The following is a 15,804-nucleotide window of genomic DNA, read 5'->3' on the forward strand; positions in this document are numbered from 1 at the left end:
TCATTAAATTCACGTTTTACAAATTATCCTTGTATTATTGATAATTTCAATCATTATTTTACAGTGATAATTCGAATATATTTCAGAAGATCTTCTAATCATAAAATATCTAAAAGCTTGTACCATTGAGAAATTAATATTATTTCAGGTCCTTAAATGTTGCGTCATCCGACACAATGAAAAAATGAACCTTAATTTCGAAGCAACATTTTTATTGTTCTAAATTTTCAGCTTCCATTATTATAATTTTAGTTGATAATACCTCTTTTCAGTTAAAAATGGTATATCTTATTTAAAAACTTTATTATCTGGTTGCAAATTTTATTATTTTGTTGTCAATTCAAGAATTTGCTTTATAATGTAATTTTGAACATTCATGTTTCCAGATTGAAAATTCAACTGCTTTGTAGGAAATTAATTAATTAATATTTTTCGTTAACAATTAAATTATTTGGTTTAAAATTGAACTATTTTCTAATAAGCTTCACTTTTCAACTTTAAAATTTAACCTTTTGTCTTAAATGTGTTTCTTTACTGCCTAAAAAATCTTTTTCAATTGAAAATTCAACTCTTGTTGAAAATTCGTCTTTTTGATTTGAAAATTCATCTTTTTTGGTCGAAATTTCATCGCTTTTTTAGTTGAAAATGCATATTCTGATTTTCCGAAAGTTAATCTGTTTTGTTTGAGGATTAAAATATTTGGTTGAAAATTAACTTTTTCCTTGAAATTTTATATTTTCGGGATCAAAATTCAACTGTTTTATAGATCATTCCTCTTTTAGGCTTAAATTTTAACAGTTTGGTTGAAAATTAACTTTTTTTTTAATTCATATTTTCTTTCTTCGGAAATCAATAAGTTTTGGTTAATGATTCAACTATTTCTTTGCAGATGTAACTAATTTAGTTTAAATAAACTTTTTCATGAAAATTCACATTTTTTATTCAAAATCAACAGCTTTGTAGAAAATGTGTTTTGTTGGCTTAAGAAGTTAATAACTTGGTAGAAAATCCAAATATATAGTTGTAAATGTTTATTTTAGGGTTGAGAAAATAACTGTTTTGTAGCAAATTAATCCTTTTGGCCAGAAAATTCAACAATTTGGTTTCAATTTTTCTTATTTTTTTATTAACAAATCTTTCTGGTTTGAAAATTTATCTTTTTTGGTAGAGATTTCTTTTTTTAAATGTAATTTTTTGGTTGAAAATTATCTACTTTGGTTGACGGTTTAACTAGTATGATCAAGATTCAACTGCTTACTTGAAAATTTATGTTTTCGCGCTAAAAATTCAACTGTTTTGTAGAAAATTCGTTTTTTTCTTTGCTTTAAATATTAACAGTTAAGTAGAAAATTTAACTATTTGTTTGAAGAAGTTTGTTGAAATTTTGTTTTTTGTGGTTAAATTCCACTGTTTTTGGTTTAATATTAAAATCTTTTTTTGTTTAAATATGAACTATTACATTTTTCGTCGAGAAATTCATCTTTTTCGGTTTTCTTACTTTAAATTTTCGTAAATAATCTCCTTATTTACCTTCTTTTTTTAGAGATGCAAAAAAATGTAGGACCTGGTTGTCTTTTTACATATATTGATATTTGGACTGAAATAAAAAACATTATTTATGAGAAGCTCGTTTCATGTTCATTTACTTATTTCTATTATTTTTAAATTTTACGATGTTTTAATAAATTTATTTAGTCAAATCTTAAACATTTATAGATGGTTAATGAAAGCGGTCATTTAAATATTTTGTGACAGTTTGAAAGGGTTTGGGGTCAACATTCTAGAAAAGGGGACTGCTTAATACTTAAATGGTTCCTTTTCAGGAAAAATTATATCTGGAAAAATTCTGGAACTGTCAGAGAATTTTTTTCAGAATTTGAGTAGACACCCTGTTCGATATGAGCAAAAAATAATTTAAAATGTCAGTAATGTTGTATTTTTTTCACCTTAAACCACTCTGGATAAATAGCACTAATTGTATCAAGGAGGTCTTGATCCAGTTGAATCCTCCAAAAAGCAGAGCCGCTGTCTAACCTGTGCCCAGACTCTGAAATCAGAAATAAAATAAAATTATTATGGACCATGAAGATATTGACTAATAAATTACTATCTGCATGGAATCAAAATGTTGACCATATAAATTATTACACATAAATATTCTACTGTAGAATTTTTGTAACTTTCCTGTTTCTCTTTAAAATACAAATAGCACAATCCAATAAAAGTTAATTAGGCGAGCAAGTTATATTATCTCTTCAGAAATTTTGTTCTTTAATTGAATGTGTAGCACAGTTTACTTTGCGAAATAATTACACAAATTGTAACATTTTTTGAAGACCTATAATCATTACTTGAACACTTAGTTTCTGAAAGTTATTTTTTTTTTAATTTAAAAGATCTGATCAACTACTAATGCAAGACTCAGTTTTTTTATAGCACAATAATTACATATACGCCAACTATATGACTTAGTCTTTTCTTTCAGCACTCTTAATACTTTTCACTATAATTTAAAGCGCACGCAATGCTTAATGATTAACAAGGTCTTTTACTTGCAATTTTCGCGTAATCGTTTTTTTTTTCTACTGTCTTAAATTAGTTGCAGTTTCTGCTTTGGTAATTTGTTTAAAACGAATTAATAGTCTTTTTTTAATAAAGACTTTAGTGAAAAATAAAAACCACTATTCCGAATCAGGGTACCTACCAAAAGATTTGAAAGTTTTAGTTGGGACAGGCAATAAATAAAAGAAATATTTTTTAAATGCACGTAAAGAAATAAAATTTCTACAGAATTCGAACACGGAATTTACGAAAAGAATTATAGGCCTTAGTTGAGATATAGAATTTCAGTAAAGATATGTAATTTTAAGTTTGGGACAGGGAATTTTAGTAAAGAAATGTAATTTTTAAAATTGAGACAGGAGATTCCTGTAGTGAATTATAATTTTTTTACATCTGAACAGGAAATTTCGTTAAACATTATAATTTCGATGTTAGAACAGCAAATTTTGCACACAATTATAATTTATTGTCTTGGAACAGATAATTTTAAAATGGAACGGGAAATTTTACAAAATAATTTAATAATTGATCTACAAAAAGTGAATTTACAAAACCAATCCCTGTCTCAAGTAAAAATTCGTCAGATTTTGAGCATTTCTTGTTCCAAATCAGAATTTGAATTAAAGAATTCTTTTTTTATGTAAATAAAAATTTTCAAGAATCTGAAATATCATTCTTCATAATTTTATGAAAAGGAAGTCAGTATCTTTCTGAATTATAATATAAAATGTTGTAAATAAACATGATTCAGTTGCAATTTTAATTTAAAAAATGTACTTTTATAAAAAAAACGAATTTTCATCAAAATACATACATTTTTAACTAATTAGTTATATTTCCAACCAAAATGATAATTTTCTACTAAAAAAATCGAACTTTTAACACTATACATTAATTTTTAACTAAAAAATATCAATATTGAACCAAAAGTGAAATAGTTAAACTTTCAGTAAAAAAATTAATTTTGAACCAAGAAAAAAACAAATTATCAATAAAATAGTTAAATTAACTAAAAGGTTTATTGTTTAACCGAAAAAGTTCATTTTTAGTTAGACAGTTGCAATTTTTAATAAAAAAGATGAAATATCCACAAAATTGTCAAGCCATAAAAGAATTACAATCATATTGTTGAATTTTCAAGCACAAAAGACCATTTTTTTAACAAAACAGTTGAATTTCTAAACAAAAGTCATGACTTTTCAACACAAATCTTGAATTTTCACATAATAATTATATTCTGAACGAAAAAATTTGAATAATTCTTAACCAGTCATTTAATAGTAAACTTTTCAAATAAAAATAATAAACTTTGAAGCACAAACTAAATGATAATTCCATAGGAAGATCTAGACTCTTCACTTCAATCACATCCACTTAGCAAAGCTATCCACGAGGGCCTATTATTATCTAAGATGATTCGTTTCAGGCGTGCTATCACCCCACTGACACTCTTCGTCACGCAGTTCTTAAACATTTCTCCCCACACAAACCTATTCTGGCATACAAATTTTGCTTCCTCTACCTTGTGTTTCTGTGGCTCTGTGTCATGTAGCTTTCGTGTCTCATTCACACATTCTCACCACTCTGTCCTCTGTCTGCCTCTGGGTACGCTGTCATTCACTTTACCTAAATACACTTGTTTCGTCAATCGTTCTCCATTCACTCTCTCAACATGACCAAACCGTCTCAACAAAATTTCGTTCACTCTTGTCAAACAGCGTTTCATTTACAACACATTTTGTGAGAATCCTATAATTTCTGACTTTATCCAATAGCGTTTAACAACCACGTTAACTTTACCCATAATGTTTTCTTGGTATGTCCAGATCTGGCTACCGTACATCAGAGTGGGTGCAAGTACAGAATTATACAGAATTATGATATTTGGCTATTTTAGCGTTATTGTAATATTTTTATTCTTCGTTTATACTCCTGAATATATCTACATCTATTTTTCCATCATTCAAATGAACTTCCAAGAATCAGGTATCTTCAAAAATCGTTTAAAGCATTTCAGTGTTGTTAACACTTTTAAATTAACGGTGAAAAATTAACAACTTACCAGAAATAAAAAATCATATATCGGATACATACCCTGAGCATTCACAGATTCTGTGGCAGAGAATTAGGGACGCTATGCAAATCGGGTACGATAAGGTAAATAGAAAAATATAATTATGAAAGTGGGGAGCATACTCTGAGTCGTGACTTTTTGCAAATAGTGAAATACATGACAGAAATTTGAACACTTGTTTTTTGTGGTTTCTGAAATTAAATAAGGAAGGGTTATTCCTACCATATAAGGACTAATGATCTTCGGCGACCAATAGGCTCGGCAATCGTATAGAATCGAACCGAAGCCTCCGGGAATGCTGGCTAGCCGATTTCTTTCACGCATGCCACGGAGTTCCCTGCCTAATTTAAACGTCGGTTCCTGTGCGGAGAGCCAACAGCCAACAGGGAAGAATCACCGCTCGCAGTCCGCACCATTGCATCGCGTCGCGTTCGTCTCTTCTCTTCCTCCGACCCCTGACCATCCTGTCCATCTTTATCGCTACTACAGTCTCCCTGCCAGCCCTTTCTCCTGTTCTCTCTCTTCTGTTCTGTTCTTCTTGGAGGCTTTGGCAAAGTGTCCAGTCAACTGTATAACCGGCAGTGGACCTCGTTACGACGACATTCTCGGGTTGGAGAGACGCGTGCCTTGCCTTCGTGATCGCGATTTGCGGTTCAAACCCCGATGAAGGACGAGGGGGTAGATGGAAGGAAAGAGACAGAGGGACAGAGACAGGGCCACATATCGAGAGCAGGACAGAAAGTCTCGATCGCCTGCCTGTCTCTCTTTCGGAGAGCAGAAACCATAATCCAAGGATGCAGTTTCAATTATCCGAACATTTAATACCAAAGAGATAAAATTACGAAATTCTAGAGATTAAACATTACACCAGTCATTATCCGACTGACAAGGAGATGATCAGAGTTGTGACTTTTTTTTATATCTCACAAATTCCTTATTCAGAATCCATTGGATGAATGACTACTAATTTGCCAAGACATTAGTTGCCGATGAAGACCCGATCGATTATTTTTAAATTCCTGGCCAATTTCCGGTAATCTCTCAGTCAATTGTTAATTTCTCCTGGTTAATTTAAAAGAATTCGAAAGATTAAATAGAAATATATTTTTTGAAAACCCTTTTTCTAAATCACAAATAAAATTATTTTCAAAACTCTGCCCGCTTCGCGGGTACATTCTAATAGCGCGCTAGGCGCGCGGCTCGCTTCGCTCGCAAGTTTGCGCGCGTCTTCATATTATGAATTATCTAGCTAATTAAGTGTAGTCAAAGATTAAGTTTCTCAAAGCTTTGTAGGCTTTGAGGTACATTCTCATCGTGACACTCGCGATGCACGCTCGATTTTTGACAGACATTTGTAAACAGGGTTTGTTCAATCCTTTTTCCTGGAACTTACGTCGTTTTTCCACACATTTTTATTTTATTTTTTTATTTTCAATGTTATTTTTCACGAATAAAACAAAAAGTACGCGTCCTATCAAGAAGTGATTATTAACGAAATTGTAGATCTTTTTTGGGATAACAATTTTTGTTACCTTACACTTTTTCGTGTCCTACATAGTTAGGCCACAAAATGCAATTTTCGATTTTTCATTATTTTTTGTGCAATCGAAATTTGAATTTTTGATTTTTAATGAAAAACCAAAAATTTGTTATGATAATCTTCTAGGGCTTTCAAAAAGAAATGCTTTTCTTCTTTTGACTTTTTTTCATATCTTGCGTTTTTTGGCTTAAAATTTTGATTTTCGGTTAAATGAAAAAATTTTGAAAATGCTATAACTGTGAGAATTTTTTTTATCGGAAAAAGTCATAAGGATAAATTATTCTTTTTATCAAAAATAGCTGGTTAACGAACTCGTCCTTTCTTTTAGGACCTAAAAAAGTGTGCCGAAGATGGATTTGATATATTCATTTTTTCGAGAGTTATCGTGTTTACGGAAGGACAAACAGACGCCATCGTAAACCCTTGATTTTCGGATTCAGGGGGTCTCGAAACGTCGAGATCCGTTGAAAAATTGTAATGACAAATTTTCGACAATTCTAATACTTTCTCAATCATAAATGATGAGAATGTAAAAATTGGATGTCCTAAAATCAGAATTATATTTATTTACATACATTTTCTATTATAATTCAGAAATAACGTCATTCCCTTTTTCTAAAATTTCGTAGAGGAACATTTCAAACTCTGTAAAATTTTTATTTGTAAACAAATTTGTTTCCTCAAAAAAATTCTGATTTTAAATAACGAATTTTCAAGTCTTGATTTAGAACAGGTATTGTTCTTGTAAATTTCCTTTTTATAAATAAGAATACAAATTACTTTCTAAAATTTCCCGTCCCATGTGAAAAATTATCTATTTCGAAACAAATTATAATTCTTTACGCAAATCCCTGTTCCAAGTAGGATAATTGAAATTCTTAACGTGCATTTTTTTTACCTATTTCATGCATTTATTACCAAATCACAATTAAATTCATTTAAAAAAATCCTGCTCAAAATCGAAATTATATTTATTTACAAAATTTTCTATTATAATTCAGAAATATAGTATATTAAAAAATATAGTAAAAGTTGCCGGTACCAAGTCAAATAATAATTCTTCACAGAAACTGCGTGTCTAAAAGTAAAAATTAGAATTTTTAACGAAATTTCCTGTTCTAACGTGAATCTAAAATGAAAATTATAATTAGGTGCGAAATTTCCTATTTGAATGTCAAAATTATAATTCTTTATGAAAATTCCAAATTGTCAAAATTATGTTTCTTTACTGAAATTCCCTGTCTTACTGTTGTTTACTACAATTCTGTGTGGTAACTTAGAATTATAAACCTTTTCGAAAATTCTCTGTCTCTAAGACGAAATAATTCTTGAGAGTTATCATTTTTTCAAAAATGTCATGTTCGAACTCAGAATGTGAGTAATGAAATGTATGAAAACATTTTTATTTTGCATCTTAGAACACATACGATAGAGAAATCGAATTACATTCCCCGCCATTTCCTGATTTTTTCCCCGGTATACCAAATTCACGGTCTTTTCCCAATTGTTCAGGCCAAACAGCTTTTTATACTTAGGAAAAATTAGACGCCCGTATTTTCTGATTTCCATATTAGTAATAAATAAAATAGCTTTCTCTGTTTACAAAAATAGTGATTTGATGCCATTTTTGTTCTAAAATACGCGTCCAAAGATTAGGGGAGGGGTGGGCAATATGGCGCGGCAGTTAATGTGGCGCACCCTCATTTACAGAAATTGATTGATCTATAGCGAGAGGTATTTACTGTACTGTATTTTTTATGTGTACTGGTTTGTATAATGAAAAACTTTGCTCAATAAAGCTTATCACTCAATTCTTATTATAAAAAGTTATTTTTGGGTGTTACCCCGAAAGCGAAATGGCTTAATTGTGTAATAATAATAATAATGTGTGTATTTCAAAAGTGACCAAAAAGCAGTAGTGAAAAAGTACAGTTGCATTTTTCCGGACTAAAAAACATAATATAGAACGTTCAAGTTGCACACAATTTATAAGTAATTATTTGTACACATCATTTATCCAAAATTAATTTCAGTGAACTCAGTAAACAACTTTTACTTCCCTTTCCGAAATTGCATTAAGAGCGCGCCACATTAGCCAAACAGGAAGGATAACTTGGCGCAGGCACACTTTTTGTGAAACTTAATAATTAGCAACTTTAATAGACGCAAATTCAATAATAATCATACGCATAGGGTAAATAAGATATTGATTTACGTGCTCTATATTATTTTACTACAGTTTTCAACATATTTAACTTTTATCGGAACTTTTTATAACATGTGCGGCACATTACCCGTCCCTCCCCTAATCATGAAAAAATAGTTTTGGCCGAAACCAATGGAAAAGTCTTCAGCTGAAATTAAGCACTTACAGCATATTTTAAAATACTTAAAGCCTGAAAAAGTTAGGGTTTAATAGATCAAGTATTTTATTGAACTTCCGGTATCATGATTTGTTGCTATAAACGTTTTAAGTATATTAAAATTAATTAAATCTTGCGCCGTCACATATGGGACATGACGCCGCGTTGCGGCGTGCACATGTATTTTAGAAGATAGTAAGAGGATATAACTGCGTTTGCCACATACTTCACTTTGATTAATAAGAAAACCTTAAATTAGTGTTGAAAATGCCTGGAGTAATTTTTTTCGCTACATTACACTTTTCAGAATCATTATATCACTTTTATTTTATCATGTTCATATTTTTTAAATAAATGGCAGTAATATGACGGTCACCGTACCCCAGGTTAAGGGGTACGCTGGTTGAAGTGTAACATCCATCAATTAATTAAATGTCAAATAATGATGTAATTAGAAAGCTGTTTTGGGTAATAACATATGTTCCCTGATAATTTAAGCTTTACTTTTAAAAATATACACATCAAAATCACATTTAAATCATAATTTATAGGAATTTATGTCAAAGCCCTGCCTTATGAAATCAATCGAACTCCGTTAAAAATCAATGAAATATGAAGAAACTTTTTGTAATCCATTATAATATTAAAAAATTTCTTTAGATACTTGAAATACACGAAGTCTTTTGATATTCTTCCGCGCCCCTTGAAATTCGTTAAAATCCCTTAAAATCTTTTGATACACATGAAATCCCAGGAAATATTTTGAAATCCTCGTTAACGTAAAATCTGAAGAAATAGTTTGCAATCCCTTAAAATCCATAAATTGAAATCTTTCAAATACTTATGAAATCCTTCGATATCCTTGCAATCTGTTGAAATTGTTTATCAAAATTCAAACCTGAGGTGTTAATCGATTTTGAAATATAATGATAAATCCCATTCAATATTATGTACATTACGGTGTTTTAATTAAAACATAATAATTTTTTGAAAGCAGTCACTCTATTAAAAACTTAGGCAATTGGATTAATAGTATATTGTATCCGTATAGAATGTCGTAATTTATCTGACTCTAGCATTCAAATCGACTCTAAGTGGTCAGGTCATGCATATAGAAGTTATAAAAATTGATTCAAATCTGAATAATGAATGTTTAATCCAACGTTTCCAATTACTCGATCCACACATATATAATCTTATTATCCTTTGAACGCAGCACTTCAGTTGACAATGAGTTTCGACAAGATTCTCCTAAGTGTGGTGCGATGATATACGTGATCGACTCAAGCTTGATCACCTAATGGTTACATTTTCTAATGATATATCACGATCCGTGTTTCTCTGATCAGTGATTGTATATCCGATAACGAGAATGCCTTCGTCATGCTAGATTAACGATAAACTCTCCCGAGAAAGAGGACTGAGAGAAATATATTAGAAGTTTCAATGAAATGAGGACAAAACAGACTATAGTAGATAACTATGAGGAGAAACAGAAAATCAAACTATATAGATCAAAGTGAATAGAATTAAAAAAAAATAATTGACTTATTATGATTCATTGGTATCACTTTATAGGCTGTGGATAAATTACTTAGTTTTGGGGGGGGGGGAGAGGAGGGGGGTAGCTGAACAACTTTTCAATGCTGTGTTATATGTGGAAATGGGTATACGTGGTCAAAACTATTTATTGTGTAAGCTATTTTCATGTCTGCTAATCACTAAAAAACAAAAGTTCAATTAATTTTATTGTAAATATTGTATAGCTTATTCGGTTATCCTGCACTGGTGCACTGCGATCTGCGCCAAAAGGAATGCGCTATTTAGTAGTTTTGTTTTGAACCGTGTTAACATCTTTTTTATACAAAAGCATAATTATTTGGCTGGGTGATTAGAAAAAGTTGGTTGTATAAAGATAATTTTAAATGCAAAAAGATTAATTTTGAGACAAATGATAATCTACTGCATCATAAATTTGAGAGGAAAATATATTTGTGTCAAGGTACATCATTTTGGCACAACAGAATATTTCTCTGAGTGAAGATTTTGGGTTTATAAACATACGGAATGGATATATACATATACAATATAAACTCTGCTGATTAAATAAACGTGGAACCATGACGAAATTATTTTTAAGAAAATAGAATGTGTCGATAACAATAAGTACTTAATTTTCCAAACGTATACACAAAGACACACTTTGTGTAGCACAGAAAATCGCCGATCCTGCATTGTACATGGAAATCGTTTTTCAAGTGAGTTGCAACAAATTTGAGCCACACAGTTCATTCGGAGAATCTAGGGGAAAAGCATCATTGAGATTTTAGACACTGATTTTTCTCATCCAGAGTAACGTGAAGTGTCGTCTGCAAACTGTCAGTCACCTGACAAGATGATTTTGTCGGTCGTTATTTGGGTGAAATAGATGTTGATACGTCGGTAAGTGATAATAATAATTACCTAACTTTTAATTTCCTCCCATTTACCAGTGACTATTAGTGTCTTGGAATAAAAATTGTACTTGGCTTGATGTAATATCCAAATCTTAGGTTAGTCAAAACCTACATGACATTCAAACCACCAAAGCTAGTATGTAAAAACTAAGTCATGACCATCTGCATCTTAATTGATGCCTGTTCGTTCGAAGAAATTTCCTCTAGATTTTCTGTGTTTAAAAAAGTGAAGTTAGCTGGTGGTTGAAGTGAAAATACCTAATTGTATATGTAGACGGTCATGACTTTTTCTACACATCCCGGCTTTAGTTTAAATATCGACGGCCATGACTAACCTAACATTTGGAAGTTGCATTATGCAGTTATCATTTTATTCTAAGTGACTAGTACACACTGTTAAATGAAAGAAAGTTGAAAATTAGGCAAATATTATTATAATTAGTTTCCTTATCAATAATCATTTAATCTAATATCGCAATGCGAATAGTTGATTTGACAGGTATTCAGGTGGCTGACAGCGCGGTTCAGCACTCCACAACTCTCTGCATTGAGCCAAAATTCAGTCTCCAAATAATACTTTCCCCTAGATGCCACAGATGTGCACCTACGTTCAGAGGAATACATTTGAGCCTTGAAAATTGTTTCAAATGCTCATTGGGAGACCAATGAAATTTGAGTTGCACCAAATTTAACACCAGCGTTGAGTGCATTGGACATTTAACTTTACTTTCGTCTATAAAGGATCAAAATTCCTGTTTATTTTTCTCTTTTATTTTCCCACTTAACTGAGAACTGAAATAATATAACCGGCAATAGGAAAATCCAATTATTTTAGGTTCTTATTACTTGATTTAAAATGTAATTACATTGTTGAAAATTCAAAAATTTTATTAAAAAATCGTATTTTTGGTAGGAAATTAATTCTTTTGAATTATAACTGAGCTGTTTGGTTGAAAATATATGTATTTTGTTGCAAATTTGTCTTTTTTTTTGTAGAAAATCAATTTTTGGTTGAAAATGCAACTGCATATTTGAAATTTACTCTGCTTTAGTTGAATATTAAAGTATTTGGTTGAAAACTCATATTTCTTGGTTATATTAAGCTGTTTTTAATTTAAAAGTTAAATCTGTAATGGCTTAGATGTCAAATATTACATTTTTTCTACAAAATTAGTATTTTCGGCTCGAAAATTCAATTATTATTTGGTCGAAATTTGAAATACAGTGAAACCCTTCGAGGTGCGCGCGGTCTCCGGCTGTCATTCAGCTGAGCACTCAGGTGTGAACAAACAAAAGCGGAGTGGGCTATAGTGAGTTACTTCCTACCCGCCGTCAGCCCCAAAATCGGCACTATACAAGAGTTTTACTGTTCTTAAAAAAATTTTCGTTTAAGGTTCATAATTTCGTTTAAAAATTCATTTCTTTAATTAAAAATGTAACTATGTTGTGGAAAATTTAACTATTTAGTGGAGAATTAATTTATTTTATTTAAAAATCGACTTTTTTGTAGAAAATTAATCGTGTTTGTTAAAAATTTGTCTATTTCGATGAAAATTTATGTATTTTGCTCAGAATGTTCGTATTGCGACAAATATTGTGAAACTTTAAAGTTTAATTATTATAAACGCTTTAAAAATTGTATGATTCTAATTGGAAACTTTGAAAAATTACAAAACGCACGAATGATAAAATACGGGATATCTCCCGCTGTAATATGTCTCTTCCGGCGTGAAACAAATTTTCTCCCGGTGCAAGTATCTCCCGGTTCTCTCGATTCTTCTGAGTGGATGGCCACCCTGTGTAGACAACTGCTTTGTAGAAAGCTCATCATTGGGTTTAAAAATTCAAAATTTTGGTTGCAAATTTTTTTTTATTGACTAATTTTTTTAAATTGAAAATTAACAACATTTTCTCTTTTTGGGTAAAAAATGCAAGTATTTTGGTGGAAAATTAACTTTTTTGTAGAAAATTCATATTTTTGTATCGAAAATTCAACTAAAAACTTTCTTGGTTGAAAATTCAACTATTTTGTCTGAACATTCGTCTTTTTTGGTTGAATTCAACTGTTTTAGATTAAAAATAAAAATGTCGTCTCGCCTCAAATATCAACAATTACATTTTTTGTTAAGAATTCATATTTTTTTGTTAAAAATACAATTACTTATTAGAAAGTTGAATTACTTTATTAATCCATAAAAAGCATTAATATTTTACCGAATGCAGTGTCGACACGCATCGAAAAAGATTGGTTATTTGTACCGAAATTTCGGTACATGTAGCAACGGCGTTTACCAAAACGCCCTTCTCCTCAAATCGATTGACGTTACTTAGGGATGACCAATCGTTACTTTATACAAAAATTTAATACGTTTAGCGTTACATTAAATATTTCAATGTTAAGAAAACCGATAGGATTATGTATTTCCTTACCTGCTTGCACGCATTTCCTTATTTAAAGAAATTATTCATCCGGTACAATACACGATTATGGAGCAGTGCATCTGTTGAGCGATTGTTCAGCACAGCCAGATTGATACTTTTGGACAAAAGACATCGCATGAGCGATGAACTTTTCGAAAAATTGGTACCATTGAAAAAAAAGAAGTTTTATGGAAAATCTTAAGTAGACTGCAGCATAGATTTATAAACTTATTAATAGTTTAACTAAAAGAAAACTCATAGACAAATTCTGCATTTTTGAAGTATTTTACCTAACTGTAAATATAATATTCAGTTTTATTACAATCTTCAGTTTTCAATCCAATGAAGCAAATTCTTAAGATTCTTTTTGGACATTTAAATGATGTATTAGACATTCAATAAAATAAGTAACAGCAAGGTAACGCCTTACTTAAAAAAAAAATAACGGTAACGTGTTACAAATTTTTAGGCAGTAACGGTACCATTAACGAGTTAGTTTCAGAAAGTAACGTGCCAAATACTGTTTATCACCCCCAAAAAAGGGGGGCACGTGGTTGAAAATTTCAGAAAAAAACATACGTAATTTATGCATGGTCCCTTATCATCTAATCACTATTCTACAAAGTTATGTCTTATGTTCAATGACCAAAAGGCTGCGGGAATCCTAGCAAGTAAAATTCATAAGCAAGGGGGGCGTATAGCTTGAGGCAGAATGTAATTCGTAAAAAAAGGTCTTGAACGACCACGAAAACAATAACAAACCGGTTGCAATTTGGAAAAGAGAAGAGTTAGAGAGCCAGAGGCATATTCTCCGAAAGATCTCGAATACAAAATGCATTCTTTGGAAGCGGGCATGCGTCGGACCGCCCGTCGGAATTCGGGCAAATAAATCTCTTTTTTCTCCCCTTGCCCCATCACTACCACTAAGCGACTAACCGAGTGGTGTCTCCCTCGCCCACTCTTTCCTTCAATCCAAGAGGGTTTTTCTTATCGAACCAATTGGAGATGGTCTGCTCTGAAATCAAACGCCATTCGAGCTTTTAAAAACGGATTAATATGATTTCCTCCCTGGGCTTCTCACCTCGACCTTTTTCTCTCTTTTGCATAATAAAACGCTATAAATATAACATCGGGATCATCCTACTAAATATATTTTTTGTTTGTTCCCAGCGAGGCGGAATAACAGGTTTCATGTGATATCGTTCATAGTATATTATTAGTTGTTATTCGCAGATAATGAGTATCGCTTCATCACACTTATTAACTTTGGAGAAGAATCCTCAGTTGAATTTTTAGTCTATAAATAAAGTCGTAAAATATAATTTGATTGCTAAAGAGATTCAAAGCTGGGCGTATACAGTTATCTCAATACAGACTTCACATTCCAAAATGCTCTCAAAACAGTGTAAATAGGGTAATTCTTTCAAGGAAAACACAGGAATAGCATCTTTTAAACCAAATTAATGTAGGATCCACAATCAATTCAATATGAAACGCTTTAAATGTCTAAGATTTCAAGTCGAAATATGTTATATTTTCAACACAATGTTGAATTTTCAAACTTAAAAGACTAATTTTCAACTAAATGGTCAAATTTTCTAACAAAAAAGATTAGACTTAAGACAAATAGTTGAATTTTCCAGCATCCAAAAAAGAAATTTTCAACCAAATGCACGAATTTTAAACAAAAAACTTAATCATGAACCAAGAAAGATGACTTTTCTACACAGAAAGATCCATTTTTAATTCGAATGTTTAACAAAACATTCGTTAAGAAAATAGTTGAATTTTCATAAAAATAATTAAATTTTCAATAAAGTAGTTAAAATTTTAATCAAATGGTTGCATTTTCAACCTAGAACGATGAACTTTAAAGCAATAAGATTAAGTTTCTACAAAAAGATGGATTTTTAACAAAATACAAGTATTTTAACCATAATATAAATCTTTAACTAAAGTGTTGAATTTTCAACCAAAAACAATGATTTTTCAACAGATTTATTTAAGTTTACCCAATAAGTTAAATTTTGAAAATAATAAAAAAGTTTTCAACCAAAAATCGAACAGTTAAAAAACTGATTATCAACCAGTTTAATTCAATGAAAAAATACGATTTTTAAACAAAATAGTTGAATCCTCAATGAAATATATGAATTTTCAACTAACAAGATATATTCTTTACACAAATATACGAATTTTTGATATAGTAGTTACGTTTTCAAACTAAAACACCGAATGTTGAAGCAGTTGACTTTTTAACGGAAAAAGTAAGGAAAGAGTAAAGTGAGTACAGTCTGTCAAGTTAAAGCGTGGGTGGCTTTACTCGCAGTCGGTAAGGTGTATCGACATGATTTTGGTGTCAAAATATTAGGAAGAGCTCCCTCTTTC

General features: G+C 30.8%; 1 protein-coding gene across 1 annotated transcript in view; it reads right to left on the reverse strand.

Moving 5' to 3' along the window:
• LOC117169623 (myocardin-related transcription factor A-like) overlaps positions 1-15,804 on the reverse strand; it is a 189,036-nt gene that overhangs the window by 94,947 nt on the left and 78,285 nt on the right. Inside the window, exon 2 of the mRNA XM_033356078.1 lies at positions 1,947-2,047. Within this exon, the coding sequence (XP_033211969.1) occupies positions 1,947-2,047 (101 nt within the window). The remainder of the gene's footprint in view (positions 1-1,946; positions 2,048-15,804) is intronic.

The sequence above is a fragment of the Belonocnema kinseyi genome, chromosome 3 (genome assembly GCF_010883055.1).
Source record: "Belonocnema kinseyi isolate 2016_QV_RU_SX_M_011 chromosome 3, B_treatae_v1, whole genome shotgun sequence".
Lineage (NCBI taxonomy): Eukaryota > Metazoa > Arthropoda > Insecta > Hymenoptera > Cynipidae > Belonocnema > Belonocnema kinseyi.